Source organism: Epinephelus fuscoguttatus, linkage group LG22, assembly GCF_011397635.1.
Source record: "Epinephelus fuscoguttatus linkage group LG22, E.fuscoguttatus.final_Chr_v1".
In the NCBI taxonomy this organism is placed as follows: Eukaryota; Metazoa; Chordata; class Actinopteri; order Perciformes; family Serranidae; genus Epinephelus; species Epinephelus fuscoguttatus.
This window is the reverse complement of record NC_064773.1, coordinates 30,390,497-30,408,801: the sequence shown is the minus strand read 5'-3', so window position 1 is coordinate 30,408,801 and position 18,305 is coordinate 30,390,497. Positions and strand designations below refer to the sequence as shown.

The 18,305-nt window shown below is 39.0% G+C and overlaps 1 protein-coding gene across 1 annotated transcript; it reads right to left on the bottom strand.

The window, feature by feature from the left end:
• Window positions 1-432: 432 nt before the first annotated feature.
• LOC125882964 (chloride anion exchanger-like) lies at window positions 433-18,305 on the bottom strand. The gene is made up of 19 exons (XM_049567011.1): window positions 18,178-18,305; window positions 17,859-17,998; window positions 14,970-15,080; window positions 13,194-13,354; window positions 12,911-13,075; window positions 11,767-11,919; window positions 11,383-11,465; window positions 9,536-9,683; window positions 9,183-9,296; window positions 8,960-9,037; window positions 8,656-8,751; window positions 8,436-8,542; window positions 7,062-7,131; window positions 6,874-6,966; window positions 6,680-6,775; window positions 5,432-5,638; window positions 3,535-3,589; window positions 3,296-3,432; window positions 433-523 (listed from the first exon to the last, which is right to left on the bottom strand). The coding sequence occupies exons 1-19, from the start codon at window positions 18,303-18,305 to the stop codon at window positions 503-505; spliced, it is 2,163 nt and encodes a 720-aa protein (XP_049422968.1). The 3' UTR covers window positions 433-502.

Here is an 18,305-nt window from a genome sequence, read left to right as displayed (position 1 = left end):
TTTTCAGCTTTGTTAATCTTAGGCTAAAAATGTATCTTGTGTAACATTTAAAGATCTAAAATTATTATTGAAAAACCTTCAGATAGTCTGAGTGAGGGCTTGTTTTAACTGTCCAGGTGCCTCATGCCACACATTTATGGAGTATTGAAGATGCATTTGATTGACACAATGAACAAATTGAACTGTTTGTTACCTCCAATTCTTCCATATCCTCATTTAATCTTGAAATTATATTGCATTCAGCAAAGGTACAGTGTGGAAAAAAGGCTACTTAGTTCTATAACAAGTTCTGACAATAGAGACTGGATCACTTGTAAAACTCACAAAATGAACTTTGACTTTTACCTAAACAGAATAAAAATCACTGACTTACTCAATATACAAAATATTTGTTTAGTTAATTGTGGTTATGTGTTGACCACAGATGATATGGTGCAGTTTATTTCACAGCATTTTGATGTTGTATGTGGTTGAAGGGATGTTCCTGGGGACAGTTGCTCTTCTACAGTCTGCTGCCGGCTAACTGCAAAACAAACAAACAAAAAAGTGTGTCAGAGATCTGGGGCCTGTATCATGAAGCAGGATTAATGTCTTAGCGAGGTAACTTCAGGGTTAACCCTGGGTTTTCTGTCTCACGAAGCCGGTTCAGTTCTTATCGGGGTAGATCACCATGGTAACTTACTCTGAACGGCTATCCTGCTCCGGAGTAAGTAATAGTAAGTTCAGGGTTGAATCTGATAAACGCACCACCCACTGGCCAATCAGCTGTTCGGAGAAAAATGACTCCGCTGACAGAAATGCAGCCCAGTCATGACGGGAAGTTTAATTCATCTGATTGATTTTGATCTGAAAGTTTATTTTGAACATTAAAAAAAGAAAAGAAAGCAACAACAACAGACAATGAAAAGATTGTTCAAAAAGGAGTGGAAAGAAGTCGAAATTTCATCCCACCCCTTCATAAGAAAGAAACTGATCATTTGCGAACACTTAATAGCGCCATTAATTAGTGCCAACATTTCTTTTGTTGTGGGAAATGATCCCCGTTAAAGATAATGGGCCTAACTGACAGCTTTGCTGCTGGAAATGTGGAAAGTAGCCTATCATGTCTACACTTCATGGTGTTTGAGGGATTTTCCTTTTTGTTTTTTAAAGAGGGAGACTAGGTATATTTTTGCGCAGCTGTTAATTTCTAACACAGCTCAATATCAGGATGATTTTATTCGGACTATCAATTTGGTGTTGATATGATTTAATTGTGGCGTCAGCTTTAAGCTTTATTGTAGCATACATAACGTTATGACAAAGAAGACCAATTTATCAGACGCAATGATGTTAGACGATAATTGTAATACACGCAGTTCATCTGCGCAGCATTGATTTCATGGGATTCAAGGGTGTGATCAGTGTCAGATGTACAGGTACAGGTACTGTAGCTACTTGAACCAGTGATGAGTAATTTAACCTACACATCATTTTATTTGCGACCTTGTTTTGTCTTGATTTTTCCCTCTCTCCTCCTCTGTTTCTTCTTTCCTGACCCGTTTTTTTTCTTCTTCTCTATTATGTGATTTCATTGATGTTTTGACAGGGGAATTTCTTTGATAAGCTTTTAGTGGCTTCTAACCTCTCCGGCACTTTTCTTTTTTTAATCTTGTAAATGTTATACTGTCTGTTTTTAACATTATGTGAAAATAATAACGTTTCCTCCTCCTGCAGCTGCCACGGTGTTGTCCTTTTCTGTAAAGTTGCATTCTCCTCCTCATATTTTAGTAGAATTAATCTCTGATCCTCACATGAGAAATACTTTGTTTCCTCACATACGGCGCTCTGTGAGGATGCTCAGTGACGCTGCGCTTTTCTGTGATTGGTCCGCTGCGTGCGTGTTCACGGCTCTTGATAAAGCAACCCTGGGTTGAGTTACCGAGTTGATATCCAGCGTCGTGATACCGATTATCCTGATTGCCATTGTTAGGGTTAGTCAACCCAGGATAGGTCTGGGTAACCCAGGAAAGGTTGATCTCGCTTCGTGATACAGGCCCCTGAAGTTAAAAAAAATCAATGCATTATAACTGTTGTAATACACAAGATGATTCACAGTCCTTTATCTACTCCATTAAAAGTCTCATGTTGCATGTCTCTTTGGTTTAAAGACACATGTAGATTCACAAAGTTTCCAAAGTGGGTTTGTTCTGCTTGGATCACATTCTGATCTCACAGCATCATAATGTATTAATAAGGTTATAACTACAATCACTGTGTTTTATGTTAATTTTTTTCATATACATTTAAAGTTTGAAGCTTCCCAAAAGGCCAGGCACAATGAAATTTAAAAATTAACCTGAGTCAGTGTGTTGGGGGAAAAAATAGAATAGAATCAGGATCCAAATGAAAATGTCAACGAAGTCATGTTTTCAGTTCAAAAGAATCGTTGTGTTTTCTGAAACACAGCTAAATTTAACAAAGTTTTCACATTCTAATGACGACATGTGAAGGCTGTTCTGCCCTGTATGCTGTGATGCTTAAAGGTGCAGTCTGTGATTCTAATCCAATACACTGTTTGTCAAATTCAGCAAATATCTCCACACAGTCCACTAGCTGTCTGTTCTGTGTGTGCTGAAAGAAAATCTAGCATTCAGCCCTGGTACTGATATTGGAAACAATCTTGGACCAAGCTTCACAACAATAGGCAGTGGGAGTGACGGTAAAACGAAGCTCCTGAAGGAGCGCTGATGAGAGGGGTGTATTTGTTGGGGTGCTGAGTTAATATCAATAATCTGTCTGCAGAATCACTGTCTCAACCTTTAAGGATGCTAGGGATGAGGCCATCAGCCCATTTGCACTTTGTTCTTGAGCAACTTATCTCCTCAGTGACTGTGCAACTGCAGAGTAATCTGCTCTGGATATTAATTTTAGAAAGCAATAATAATATTTATTAATGTCCTCTAATAAACACTGTACACTTGCATGTCAATATTAAACCAGGTGTTAGAGATAAAACTGTTGAACATGGTCCCTCCCCAGAGGATAAAACTGTGACTCTCTCTATGAAAGATTGAAAATACCAGAGTATTGGCCTATGCTGCCCTCTGCTGGACAACACTGAAACACAATAAATCTCTTGACACTGTTTTCTGTGTTAAGATTTGATTTGTTATTACAATAAATGCATACATAAAAAGGAAATACATACTGTATTATTAATTTAGAATTAATATTAATATTAATTCAGAAGTACAGAACTAAGTACAGAGGCAATGATAGAAACAGTATTTATAGTATACATAGTTTTTCTTACCACCCAGCCTCTGGTTCTATCCTCCTTGTGTTTTTCCAGCACATGCAGCATGGCGTCATGAAGGGTCGGGAAGAACATGGAGGTCAGAATCTCATCATCGAAGAACATACAGCTGTGTAGATTCTCCCGGATGTACACTGTCAACATATGAGAAGCATGGAGTGGTTTTTTTTTTCAGGCAGTATTCACATCACAGATTCTGGGATGTTGTGCTTTTGAGAAACACTGATGAAACTCACCATCACAAGAAACAATGTAAACTTCCACATCAACACGGATGAACTCTTTGATTGTCTGTGGAGAATACGGTAAGTTAATATGAGAGATGATTTCACATTTGAGAGAAACAGTTTATATAGGAAGTACATACACAGCTGAGGAGTGATAAATACATTGGCTGTACTTTGTTGCAGAGTACCAGTCGTCACCACCTAGCCTGGAAATCCAGACTCAAATCTAGAAATTCGAATTTGCTAGGGGCAAGGCATCTGGATTTCCAGGTTACTTACCGCCTACTTCTTTGTGATCATTCTGCAAAAGGAGGTTTTGTGTCATGTTGAGTCAGTCTTAAGGTCTTTTAGAGAAGGGAAGATATTTCTGTTTTCTCTCATAAGTTATTATGGCAGTGTAGTTTTCAACATATTCCTATTTTTGTTGAATCTTGTGCATTTCCTTTTTGTTTTGGTGTCTTGAACACAGTCTGGAAGGTCTTCCCCAAGAAAAATTTGCTGTAGAGGAAGCAATGTTTTTTACTCTTCCAGTTTTGTTAATTTGGAATACACAAAATATGTTCTGCCTCGAGACATCCAAACTGCATCAACAGAATATCCAAGGTCCAATGTTACAGTCTTGACGACACTGTTGAATTGTAAAGTGATCTTTGGAAAGTCTTAAACAGGAGGTGCCACAGCAGAGAGGGGGCTGCACCAAAGGATATCGCCAAAATCAGAAAACAAAGTTTGTTCAAAAAAGTTGTTTGTATTTAAAAGTATCCTTTGGATTATTCATAGTATTAAAGCTTTCATTACTGTATTGCAAACATTGCCTGCTGATGCTGCTTCAAATGAAAAACATTTATAATGAAACAGCTCCAGGAACTGCAGACTTATTTAGAGCTGAAACAACAGAACAATTAATTGATTAGTTGACCAAAAGAAAAAATAATTGCCAACAGTTTTTATAACTGAATGATAATCATCTTTTGAGAAAAATGACAAAAAAATCACTGCCTCCAGCTTTCTGAATGGGACTATTTTCTGTGTTTTTTTACTATTCTGTGACAGTAAATTTAATACTTCTCAGGTTTGGACTGTTGGTCGCGCAATTTGAACATGGCACCTTTGGCTTTGTGGAAAAAGACATTTTTCACATAATTATTGAGAACATAATCTGTAGATGAATCAATATCAGTAGAGATACCAAGAGACTGCCGACTTCTTGGTCTACACAGCAACATGTGGATGTTGACATTTCAGTTTTAAATAATGCAAATGTGAAAAGCCATAGTGGACTATTTGGACAAAAAGGTGGAGGTGATGCGGGAACTCAGATGAATCTGTATTGGCAGGAGATCAGGGTGGATGGAGGTCAAACAAACAGGACTTTCACCACAGAGACTGCTGCTTCTGTCCGAGATGAAACCATAAGTCATCATTATATTATATTAAGTTATATAAAGTAGTGTATTTAGGTTAACTTATGTTAACTTTCGTTCATAACTTAAGTTACGTTACAAACGCACTAATGTTAACCCAAACCAGGATCTTTGCCTCAATTTAACCAAGTATTTTTGTTTCCGAAACCTAATCACGTTAACCTCATTACTACAACTGCAGCTGGTGACAGTAATATGTCATGTTAGGAGTCACTGGTGATTCCTATTTTGTTATTTAAGTATAACGACATGTTGCTCTCCTGTCACCGGAAAGGGTGCTAATTGAGGAAATGCTCCGTGGGTTGTATTAGAGGGTAGGAACAAACAACCTTTGCGAGACAGGAAAGGTCAAAAATCATAGTGAACTGTTTGGATGAAAAGGTGGAGGTAACATCCTGCCAGACACTGTTACCTTCCCAGCCTCACTACCACCAGCATTTATTGGGCTCCAGTATTTGGGAGCCCCCCGAATGACTTTGTACCGTTTTGAGTCCCTTCTGAGCAGAGATGTCCAGGAAGGAGACAGCAGAGAAGTCCAGGATCAGGCTGTGGAGGTTCACTCTAGGAACACTAATGTTGTCAGGAAGCTCGCTGTTCCAGTCTATCCTGAGGTCGGTGGGACGATCCAACTCCTCCTCGTTCATCGAAGACTCATCAGTCTTCTGGCGGTATAAACCCCTTGTTCCTTTCTGTATGACAGGTGTAGGAGTGTAGGCTTAAAGGGATCGTTCAGAACTTTTGAAGTAGGGTTGTATGAGATACTTATTCACAGTCAAAGTATAACATACAGTAGATGTCAGTTGCCATGCCCCCGGTTTAGAGAAGCAGGATGGAGTCCAACACGGAAGCTAAGCAATGTGCTGCTGTGGAAGGAGGCAGTGGCAAAACAGACTTTAGCCACCTAAAAAAAATCTATATCAGTTTAAGAATACGCTATATGTAGACATTTTCTCGCTTTACCTTACAGTGAGTCAGCAGTTTCTGATGGGGAACTGAAGCCGTTACATCTCTCTCTTTACAGCCAGACTCCATTAAGAAAAACAGTGTTTTAATCACTGAACACAGAAGCTGCTGGTCTGCTGCTGCCTCGATCTCTTATCATGTTCATGTTATTGTGTGACTTTGGCTTTTAAAGTGGTTAGTTTGGATTCACCAAAGTCACACAATAACATTACTAACCGATCCAGACAGCTGTAGACCAGCGGCACCCATGTCCACCGAGCCATAATTACTGTTGTCAATGGAGTCTGGTGGCTTAGCATAGAAAGAGCATAAACAGTGAAATGAAGCCGTTAATGGCTTCCCCATCACAACAGGCTGTCTTACAAAAGGGTAAAGTGGTGACAAAACTCTCAATACAGCGCACACTTAAACGGATTTGGTTTTTTTTTAGGTAGCCAAAATATGTTTTGTTGCTGACCCCCATCCACAGCAGTACATGGGCTGCAGTAGCTCAGTCCATAGGGACTTGGATCACATGCTTCAAGTCCCCATCCAGACAAAATATGGAATACGGATAGGTAGCTGCACCTCTTGGGCACTGCCAAGGTGACCTTGAGCAAGGCACTCAGGCCTCGGGGGCTGCCAGCTAACATCTACTGTATGTAATACACTGACTATGGATAAGTACCTAATACAACCCCACTTCAAAATATCCAAACTTTACCATTAAAACTTTTGGAAGAACACTTTGAAGCACTCAGTAGTTTCTAATATATTTCAGCTCTCACCCCTGTAATGTCATCATCCTTTTCTTGTAACAGTTTCTTGATTTTCCTCAGAGCTTTGTTCCGCTTCCTCAAAACCCTCAGAGGGTTAAACCCAACCTGAAACAACCACATGTTTGGATTATGTTCATATACATTTATTTTCTGAGAACAGCAAACTGAAGCAGAGAGAGTGAGAGTAGATGTGCCGTGCATACAGCCTCTACAAGCTTCTCCCTGAAGAACTCAATATTGGCGAAGAAGATAGGCGAGGGTATCCTGAAGATTTTTACTCCATTTGGTTCGAATATCTAAGAGGGGAAGGGAAATGCGATTCAGAGTTTTTTCAAAATATGAACGGAAAACGTTCAAAAGTATTGTGTTTGATTTCATTTAACAAACTTACATGGTGATAATCTTTGCGATCTCTGTAGAGGTCAGTCCCTGGGATGTTAGCCAAGACGGAACAGCGGGGGCTGCAAAGACATGAAGAGAGTCTTGATCATACTACTCATGTTTTTTGGATAAAAATAAATACATTACCTTTATTTTATACAATTAATATTCCTATAAACTAGAAAAGTGCACTCAGTAAAGTGCAGATCTCTGCCAGGTGGCTGCCCAAGCTAATTGCAGCCTCTCTTGACAATTCTCATAATTTGAGCAGATGTGCCACAGCATGTTTCAGAAGCTAATAAAAATACATGCCTCACCTATTTTCCATACCATCATACCATACCATCTCTTTTCGTGCCTAACTTAAGTGGATCATAACATAATGGGTATGGAATTAATCTGCAGATGCTGCAATTCAAAATAAGACCAAACTTTTTGATTGATATCAGTTTTTGAGCCATGATGAAGGCCAAAATGTGGCCTGCAACAGATGGTAAGGCTTCTTGTTTTGAAAAAAACTTGCAGCCCGTATCAGCCAGTTAAGAGTAATGAGGAGTCAGCAGTTATTGGTGGTATATAACAGTCAATAAAACAGGTTTTTCAACAATTTTGAATAACTGCAACCAGGAGAGGTCCTTGAGCACAGTCATTCACATGCAAGTCAAATATTAGGCTGATTGGTCCAGTAGTTTGCTTATGCTTATCTGGCGACCTGTCCAGGGTGTACCCCGCCTCTCATCCGATGTCAGCTGGGATAGGCTCCAGCCCCCCCGCGACCCTCAAGAGGATGCAGCGGTTAGAAGATGAATGAATGAATGAATGAATGATTTGCGGACCGTAAATTTTTTTTTTAAATGCGAATATTCTGGCTGTACTATTGTTGTCGGTGAGATCAGTATGTTATATGAACATTATTCCTTAGCCTCTGTGACATATTAGGAGGATTTTATGACTATTTGCTTTATATTTCTTACATATAGCTCCTTTAACAGGCAAACTAAACGTTCACTCTAGATAGGCTCCATTTGTGTTTTCACATTGTCCACTGTAGTACTCCTACATGTCTTGTTCATTATTTGAGCTTTACCCATATTAGGGACTAAAAGTCAGGATATATTAACGTCTGCTATTTAGATTTTGACCACTTTTTTAAAATATCTGTTTCTTGTAAGTCTCCAACTCAATGGAAGTGCAGCACTAAATCACGGGGACGCCCCTTTAAAAGGACAAAAACATTGATTGATGCTGCATAATTACTGTGAATTGTTGTTGGGGTGTTAGTGTGGTTTTTTTTTATCCACTGCAGTAAATCCATAATTTTATTATTATTCAGTCAGTTTTCATACTAAGGAACTAACATCAGAGTCATAACTTGTGTCATTACAATTGAGTCCTGAAGACCACAGCGATCAGCTCCACCCCCAAGCCCACTGCCAGACCATAATCCAGTCCCAGGAGGATGGCACCCAGACATGTTCCCACCCACACCACCTGCAGACAAACACTAGAGGTCAAACACTGAAAGATTGTGTGAGGAAATAAACTGCATAAATACTGCACATCTTAGTTATAGCAGTGAACCATGAGACATTGTGAACACGCACAAGTTCTGTTTTGTCCCTCCTCCATAAGTACGGGATCTCTCTGAACTGCATCAGCATGCCCTTCAGGTTGACAATGACCAAAGCACCCAGGACAGACTGCAGTGAAGTCAAATATCAAGGGAAGGTGAAAGGAAAAAAAACATTTAGACCTGTAGATATACAGTCAAAACTGAGCTTACTTCATATTTGCATGAATGTGACAGAAAAAAAATCAAAAGTCAAACTCTCTAGCGTAAAACAAAATGAACTAGAGGATATATAAACACAATGGCATTAGTCGTTAGATTACAGAGGTGGGTCTCACCGTGGGAAGCGGCTCCAGCAGGAAGCCAAGTGCCACAGTAACAATCATTGTCATCAAGGCTGAGATCAGCCCTGCAATCTGCATTTGTAAAACAGTTAATGTTTCATTTTAGAATGCCAATGAAGCAATGATTGTAAACCGGCATCACAGTGAATCTTTTTGAAGACAAAAGTATCTGCGTGTAGTGACCTTGTAAGATTTGTGACCCAGATTTTTTCATCACCTGTGTTTTGCCTCCTGAGCTCTCCTGCACAGCCGTTCTGGAGAGTGCTGTGCTGGCTGCAAACGACCTGAAACTTGCACCAAATATGTTGCTGATCCCAAATGCAATGAGTTCCTGTGATGGACCAACGAAAAATTGAACTTTGCTTTGACTTCCGTGTGACCCATTTTTTTTTTATTTCATGAAAGCTCACATTAAACCTTGAGATAAAAGCAATATTCAGCACAACTTTATATCTTCATGGCCAACATTATGAGGAGTCTTCTTGCACTCTTATCATCAGTCAGTAAAACAGTTAACTCTTTTTCCTGTGTCAGAGCTAAACAAGGATAGACAGGGTTAATGTCATTCACCTGGCTCCCGTCAATGGTGTAATTATGTTTGATAGCGTAGACTTTGGCCACAGAGAAGGCAACAGCAAACCCCACTATGGCTATAGGAAAGGCCTCTGCAGCACTCATCTGGAAGACTTCAATATCAGGCGCAGTGGGTGACTCATACCTGAAACATAATTGTGTTTAACTGTGCATTAAAAGGATCAGAACAGTGGAGGAAATACAGCTTGAAGCACATTTCAAGTACTGTATTTCAATACAGTTTTGAGGTACCTTACTTAAGTGTTTCCATTTGATGCTACCTTAAACTTCTATTCGCTTAAAGAGGAAAATTTTGTAGCCTACTTTTTACTCTACTATATTTATCTGACAGCTCCCCCGACATGCCTCCCCGGAGGCATGTCAAAAAAAATACTTTAAGCACTGGGGAGGGACTTGTGTGTTTTTGTTTGTTTGTTTGTTTGTTTGTTTAATTTGGCTTAGGAGAGGGACATACAGTTTTAAAAGGTTGTATTTTGTATTTATTCTAAATACTCTCTCAACAGAAATTATCGGATTTTCAGATTTACGACAGTCAATGCACAATGAAGGCTTCCATCATCAAAATCACTTTCAGGCTCGATATACCAGGGTACTTTGTAATCCCGACGGAATTATTTTCAATAGTAATAGGTGAATTTTATCTTGTTTCTGTCGAGTTTGAATGAAGTGTGTTTTATGACGAGATAGTGAGACAATTAAGCTTAGTTTGGTGAAAGAGACAAACATGAATTCAGAAGCTGCATGGTTGCATTTCTCTATTTAATAAGGGAATAGCTTTAAGAATATTACCTCTCGTGACATTTTGTGAGTTTATTTTGTGTATCTATTGGAATGAAAAGGCCGAGAGCTTGTAGAATGTAGCAAAGTGGCAGCATGGGGGTAGTGGTAAACATAAATATCATCATATACCGGTGGAAAACCAGGAAGGTATTAAGGTGTGAAAAAACAGATACCACTCAACCGTTCTACATGTAAATTTAGACTAAGGAGACCCTGTAAAACATTCAGTTCTGTGCTTCTGTATGAATTACAAAGGCTTTATTCAACTTCAAGATTTCATTTTCAACTTTTTACTTTTAACTTTCAACATGAAAGGGTATATTTTTAAAATCTAATAACACCCGCCTTTCCAAGTTTCTTTTATTGCTACTCTTGTGTACAGTTTATTTGGTAAAGCAGCCATTATATGCACATGCTGCTAACACCAGCTGTGTGCCTAAGAGATTTTCATGTTTTGTTCTAAATATCCCACTTGTGAATTTTGAAGCCTTCAGGGGTTTTTAAAAAGATGGTTACTAACAAGTGGCTGAATGAGACTACAGAACGTCATCATGGAAAACATGGCTTTACAGCCTTATTGCAGTGGTGACGTTGAAGTCATGCGGCCGTCGTGTAGTTTATAGCCTATGTATGTTAGCTTTTTACTTCTGGTGATTGAATTTACACCTCAAAAGTCCTAAATGTTGTGTTTATTTCTGATTATGGTGGAGAAGGGGTCATACATTTTCCCCCAGTTGCAATGGGAGGTTAAAGGAAAAATATTTTCAGCTTTGGAAAGATTAATATTTAAAAAAAAAAAGAAAAAGAAAAACAAAGAGTAGGTAAAGTACAGTCCCTTGCAAAAAAAAAAAAGTGTTGTTGTTGAATAGGGGCCCCTTGTCTTGTTCCAGACACATCCTCTCAATATGATTATAAGGTTTCATTTAAGGACAAATATTTCACAAAAAACAAAGATTAAAGAACAGTTTCACTCAGTTTTAGTACTCAAAGTAGCCTATATTTTCACCTATGATCTACTGTTGACGGTAAAATTTGAAACTTACCCTTTAACCATTGTGCCAATAACAGTGACATTATATCTCGTCTCGAAGGTGAAGCCATAGGACACCCCACAAGCTATGACAGTCTGTGAGAGTGGGAATGAAACTGTAGAATTATTCTAAGACAAATGACTCTCAAAACCCAGGTATCAGAGCTTCCCTGAATACCCCACCAGTGAGAGTTTTTAGAGCTGTATTACAACACAGTGATGGTGCTAACTAACAAGTGAACTGTGTTATACTTTGAGGAATCATTATAATGAAAAGTATAATTTGTAGTTAATTAGACAAACTTAAATGGTAATAATGTAAAGTATACGGTGCATGGTTTGTAGTTAATAAGATAAATTCTTCAGGAGAAGTATCTTCCTTTAAGTTTTCCCTCACCATGATAGCCTCTATGGGGATGGGAACAGGCAGCTTGGTTTTGTATCTGTCATTCAGCTCCTTCACAATGAACACCACCACCATGATCACGATGGACATCACCAGGTCACAGATGTTGGTGGAGGTGATCTGGACAAAGATCTTCTCTAGGGTCTGTGCAAAAGAAGCACACATTTTGATAATGTAAAAATCCCAATGCAAACCACATGACAATGCAGAAATCATAAAAAGGCCATGTAATTTATAACTGCTCCAGTGTAGTTTAGACACTGGTTTTAATCCATTTTCTTCAGTCTACAGTGTGCTAGTGTACTTTGATACATCAGATTATAGCAGATTAAGGCAGTAATTACAAAACGATTATGCATTTGTTAAGATTAAACATATGCATATCCAGTACTGCTTCACTATAAAATCATATTGTCTTGAGTTCCTCTGCATGTTACTGGAGCTCTGTCCAAGAGGCAGACTCCAGGGCAGAAAAATGAAGCCAATGCCAAATGCCAAAAACTGCAGTGCCTCTAATGGCCGCTTGGGGCTGGTTCCAAAAGTGAGTAAATTCTTAAAGACCCCCATGCCCAGCTTTTCAGCAGAAAAAAACATGTTTACACCCTGATACAAAAACAGTTTTTGTCTATAAAGCTTATTTCAACTTTCATGACAACTGTACTGGGGGTACATTTTCATTTACCCAGAACTTGCGACTTCCAAACAGCCGTCCACAAACCAGTGGGTGATGTCACAATAACTACGTGCATTATCTTGTACAGTATATGTCTCTGTTCAGAGTAAGGCTAAGAGTAAGAATAAAATAAAATTATGAAGCCTATTAACTTAATCACATTAGCCAACACATTATCTGAAGTTGAAAGTGTCGGTTATCTATGTTATAAAATGGCCTTGCCCCTGACATTACGAAATTCCAGGCCTAGCTACAACCAATGAAGGTTTCTCTCTTGATTCAGACACACCTTTGCCTCTCAGAACTGTCTGTGGGACTAAAGCTATAGTTTATGTTCTCTTTCCTAGATCTACTTTGTTTTCCCTACTGCCTGAATGATAAAAACATTTGAAGTGGTCAATCTCTGCTAATTCCCAGTACAAAATGACATAGACAACAATAACATAACTGTCAGATACATACATATATGATAGCGAGTGGACCATTGATGCCTGGAACGGTCAGCCCTAACACAAACTTGAGCTGTGACACCACGATATGGATAGCAGCTGCTGTGGTGAAGCCAGACACCAGAGTGTCAGACAGGTACACAACAATAAAGCCCACCTGCAGAACACCCATGGCAAGCTGCGTGGGAAAGAACAAATAAGGGAAAAGAAGATTCTTTCTAGAACATGCCAACATGGTATGGTATGGTATGGTATGGTATGGTATGGTATGGTATGGTATGGGAAGTCAAATCTACTTGAAAAATCCCCACGAGAAAGGTCACAGAGTAGGCCACCAGGACCCTCTGTTCAGTCTTGTTCAGGCCCTCAAAGGCAGTGATGTTGGCTGGTGATCCTTCATCTGGCACCAGGCGGAGCACCACAGCTCCTAGCATCAGGCTCAGGACTGGGAAGGCACCTGCGTGAAGGTGGGTGTGGAGAGGTGGAAGACACTGTTAACCCATAGAACACACAATCTTTCCCCCTCTTTTGTTAAAATGATACCTTTTCCAAACAGGCTTTTAAGTGATATATTTGTGACTGATGACAGAAAGTATATTATATAGGAAAAACAAGAGAAATGTTGATAAGTAATACATTATAATAACTGTGATAATAAGTGGTGTGTCCCAAAGAGCTATTACTTAAAAGAAAAATCATCAGATGGTATTTAAAGTTGAATTCATATCAATTCATATCAAACCCCTTTGGCAGATCTACCATAAAGCAAAATAATATTTTTTTTTTTCTATGATTTTGGTCTTGGTAAATCAAGTTATTATGTTGTTTCACTTGCTGTAGAGAAAATTAAGGTCCAGTGTGTAGGATATAGGGTATCTAGTGGCAGAAATGGAATATAATATGAATAAGTATGTTTAACATCAGGTTATAATCACCTGAAACTAAGAAACGTTGTGTTTTCATTTCGTCCTTTTCAAGTCTACAAGAACAATGCCAGGTTTTTAAGGCAATTTGACATAGTGGTCAAAAATTACAGTTTACAGGATCATTACATGATGCCATAGAGTGCTCCAGGGATGACGTTTTTATGTAGGCAAACAAGGAAGTTAGCATCACACGAGTTCCCTCACCAAAAAACCAATGGGATTTTCCCACTCAATTTAATAAGCTCTGTGGCAAGCAGATGATTATGGTACTTACACATTTTGTTAACACCACTCTTATGATTTTTGAAGCCTAAATGAAACCACCAGAAGTAAAAAGTTAACGTTAGGCTATAAATTAACTACACTACATTCGCATGACTTCAATGTCACCTATGCAACATGGCTGTAAAGCCACATTTAGCGTGATGATGGTCTGTTGTCTCATTTAGCTACTTGTTAGCAACCACCTTTTTAAGACACACAAAAGCTTCAAAATTCACAAGTGGGGTATTTACTGACAAAAAATCTCTTATGATTGTGTTGACCACAGACCTTATTTCAGGCATCTAACTGAAAACCCATTCAAAAAGCTGGGAGTACTAAAATGCTAACTTATCTCCGGGTTTTATGACTCATTCCTGGAGCTCTATATTGGGCACAAAAAGACTTTATCCCATAGGCTTACATTGTGAATGTAATGTAAGGGCTAAACTGGAACTCGGCTAGCAGAAGTTAGCTGCTCTGCCGCCATAGGTTTCTAGTGTGCTTGTTCTATGGGCCCTGTGATGTGGAGATTGGGGTAATTTCATGCTGTGGAAATAAAGCTTTTTTGCTTTAGATGCCACTGAGCAACCTTCATTAGAAAGAACTGGACTCTACCTTCAATGCTGTATCCAGTAATCCACGTTCCTTGTCCACAGAGTCTGCCATGTTGCACTGCCATGTTTCTACAGTAGCCCAGAATACACAAATACTGGCTCTAAACTGGGCCCTTTGCGTTTTCTAATCAGTTACTGTAGTTCTCCTACATGCTTGGCACATGAGAATAGTTTCAGTTGGTTACAATCTGCATCCTCACCACTATATGCCACTAAAGCCTACACACTAGACCTTTAATGTGAAAATAATGTATAGTGACTGACATACCGACAGATATATGTCTTGAAGTACCGAGGAAGAAATATATAAGCATGGGGAAGAAAGCTGTGTAGAGGCCATAGCTTGGAGGCAGCTCAGCCAGCAGGGAGAAGGCCAGACCTGAGTGAGATCACAGCAAAAACACAAAATGAAGACTTCAATAATAATGGATATTTTTTGTCAAATATCTCTGGAAAAAAAACACACACAAACAAAAAAAACAAATTAAATAAACAAAAATTACCACTTATTTTTCTGCCACATAAATCAGTAAATAGAAGGGAAAGAAGTTTTAGAAAATGGCTGCTATTTAAGAGAAAGAAGTAATATCTCTGGGTACTTGCTGGTCAGTATTAAAATGAGGTTGAAAGCTCTGGTAGATAACTTTAGGTAAAGATATTTACCATTACCAGATTTATTGGTGCATTCACACTGACAAGTACGGCAAAATGCAGTGCATTGAGAGGATGATGTACTAATAACAGTCAAAACTTAAGTGTGGAATGCTGGACACTTCTCAGTGTCAAAAACTACCCTGTTAAAATTCATGCACAATGCACATACCTTGTGTACATGGTGTACTACATGGAAGTGTATTAACAGAATCCAAACTGTGAAAACATGGGCCTGTCAAACCAAACACAATAATGGCACCACTGCTCTATGAAACCCATTATCAGTGGCTCCAGGATGGCTTTTTGACCTGTCGAGGTGCAGCTGCGCCCAAAGTTCAAACAGGTTGCTGCTGTGTGTGCCCAACCCAACGGGATGCAGCTCGAACTGTGTTGGGTCTGAAAGGGCAGTAAGAGTCTACGGCCATGCTAGCAGCTCTGTGAGGCTGTACTTAGCTAAATGCTACACCAGCATGATAACAAGGTCCTGTGAAATGGCTGTTTTGGAAATTGCATATTAACATAATAAGGAAACTAAATATGACATGAAATTGAGTATGAAGTGTGTTCCAACTGCATAATGGATTTTAAGTGAGAAATGCCCATAGGTAAAGCTACTGAATGAGTGTGAGACATTAGTGTACTGGATGTACTCCGCTGCTCAAAAATACATTACAGCTCGTAAAAAGCCAAGTAGTGATCTAATGGTTTTGTTCACTCCAAACGCCATGCAAATTTTGGCATCGTATTACTTGCGCAAGTTTGAATGCTAGAATAGTTTGTGTTGACTTGCTTCATATGTGCAAATAACGTCATATGCACGTGAAATCGCTGAATCGATGAATAAACTTCCACCGGTATGTTCTCAGCATCTTACATATCTGGAGGATCTCAATGAATTATTCCCTGAAGTTCACATTTTTCAACTCTTTCAACTCGAAAAAGCAATTACTTCGTTCGCACTACTAAATTTGCGTATTTCGCATCATTTGTGTCGTGTCCCTGGCATCCATTGCGGTGCCTAGTGGAATTTACGTCTTATCACGTCTTTACAGGGACTTTACGTGTAATTCACTTGGGCAAATTGCTTTATTCGCACCCTATGTGAACACAACATAAATCTTTTGAACAATGCCCAATGACAACTGAGTTTGGATTCCAATAGAAAACAACATAAAAACAAACAATACTGTTTTACTTTAAGGAATATAACCATGATTTTCTATTTAACCCTTTATTACTTACTGATCTGTGTCTCAATATAGTTTTTAATACTTATGGATACTTTATATTGTCTTTAGCATATTTATCAATTCTATGCAACTATTCTTGTACTTTCACTGCTGGGAATCTTTCATTTGACTGTGTGGGGATCAGTAACGCCACATTTCTCAAATGCATCACTGATCTTGGTGATTGTGACAAGCAGCCATACGAGAAGTACACTTACATAGAACACTGCCTGTAATGAGCAAAATTCAAGCAAACAAAAAATCTGATCAAATATTAGCTACGTAAACAAGTGTAAAAATTGGACCACACATTCAGTGCCAAATTCATAATTGAAAGTTACATTCCAGCCCGGTCGCCAGAAGAAAATTTTGGCATTATACGTTTCTGCGTTTGTTTCTGCGAACATATTCATGCGTTTCTGCGTGAATATGTTACATTTGCACATTTCATACATAGCTACTTTATATCAACATTTTTAAAGTCATGTAATATATACCAAGCTGCAGAACACTGTTCTGTTTTCTGTTTTTTGGTGACCCTTTGTGGTGTTTCCATGTGCTTGTGGCACCAAACTTGGGTGTTTAGAGGCACACCGTGGTGTTTCCCAGCAGCATTGTGGCACTGAACCTGGGTGATTTTTAACTGAGCCTGGGTGTTTTTCACCAACCCACTGTGGTATTTCGCAACTGTGCTTGATTCACTTAACCTGTGTGTTTTTTACTGTCACATTGTGGTGTTTCCTGGTGGCATTTGTGACATCGAACCTGGGTGTTTGTCACTGACACATCACTGTGTTTCCCAGCAGCGTTCGAGTCTCAGAACCTTGATGTTTTTCATGGACCTGTCCCTGCATTTCCAGTAGGTTTTGTGCCACCAAACCCGGGTATTTTGCATAATTGCATATTTTAAGCCAAAATTAGATCTTTTCCCAACCTTAACCAAGTGATTTTTGCGCCTAAACCCAACCACACTTTCATCACAGCATTGTCGAGAAATATAAGGTTTCAATGTACCACACAGTAATATCAAAAAGTAACAAGTCTGTGGTTTGCAATAACGTACAATTTGAAAAAAAAATTTAGTGGACTGGGTAGTACATTCATTATGCAGTGTCTACAATCTACATTCTAAGGCAATATTCTGTAACAAAGCAAATGATATTCATACAGTTCAGCAAAAGTAAGTATGGAGGTCTAGACGGTGTCTCTGAATGCACAAACAATGATAGGACTCTGCAGTCACAGACTCAAGTTCTCTTCATCCTGCTCCTTACCCTGCATAATGGCCACCAGTCCAGTGCTGATCCCAGATACCACATCACCTGGCAGCCACTCTTTAACTCTGTAGATCCTCATCCAGCCAATGATGGGCATAAGAGAGAGCGCTGCATTCTTGGCGCGTTTTGAATCACAGCTGGATTTAACAGAAATAAAAAGCTCCTAGACTGAATTTTGGATTTTCCTTTGACACAATGTCATCAAACCGTCTATCATATACACTTATTTTGCAAAAGATTTCAAATCAAGAGCACAAGTTATTGACTCAAATCAAAGACTATGATCCAGATATCTAAAGAACTGGGGTTCACTTACATCAGATACTGTTTCACATGGTCCCAGGTGGTTTTACGCACCCTGTAGATTTTCTCATGATCGTCAGCAAAGCTGTCCTCGGAGTACACAGGTCTGGCCACTGCGTATTGTTTCCTTAAAGTTGCCAT

Bases quoted from the DNA above. Each gene is read 5' to 3' on its own strand.
- LOC125882964 (XM_049567011.1), bottom strand. From the start codon at position 18,305: ATGGCAACTTTAAGGAAACAATACGCAGTGGCCAGACCTGTGTACTCC. The intron at 13,076-13,193 runs GTAGATTTGACT...TTTCCCACGCAG, and splicing joins TTCTCGTGGGGATTTTTCAA to CTTGCCATGGGTGTTCTGCA. The intron at 7,132-8,435 runs GTAATGACACAA...ATGTCTTTGCAG, and splicing joins GTGGTCTTCAGGACTCAATT to CCCCCGCTGTTCCGTCTTGG.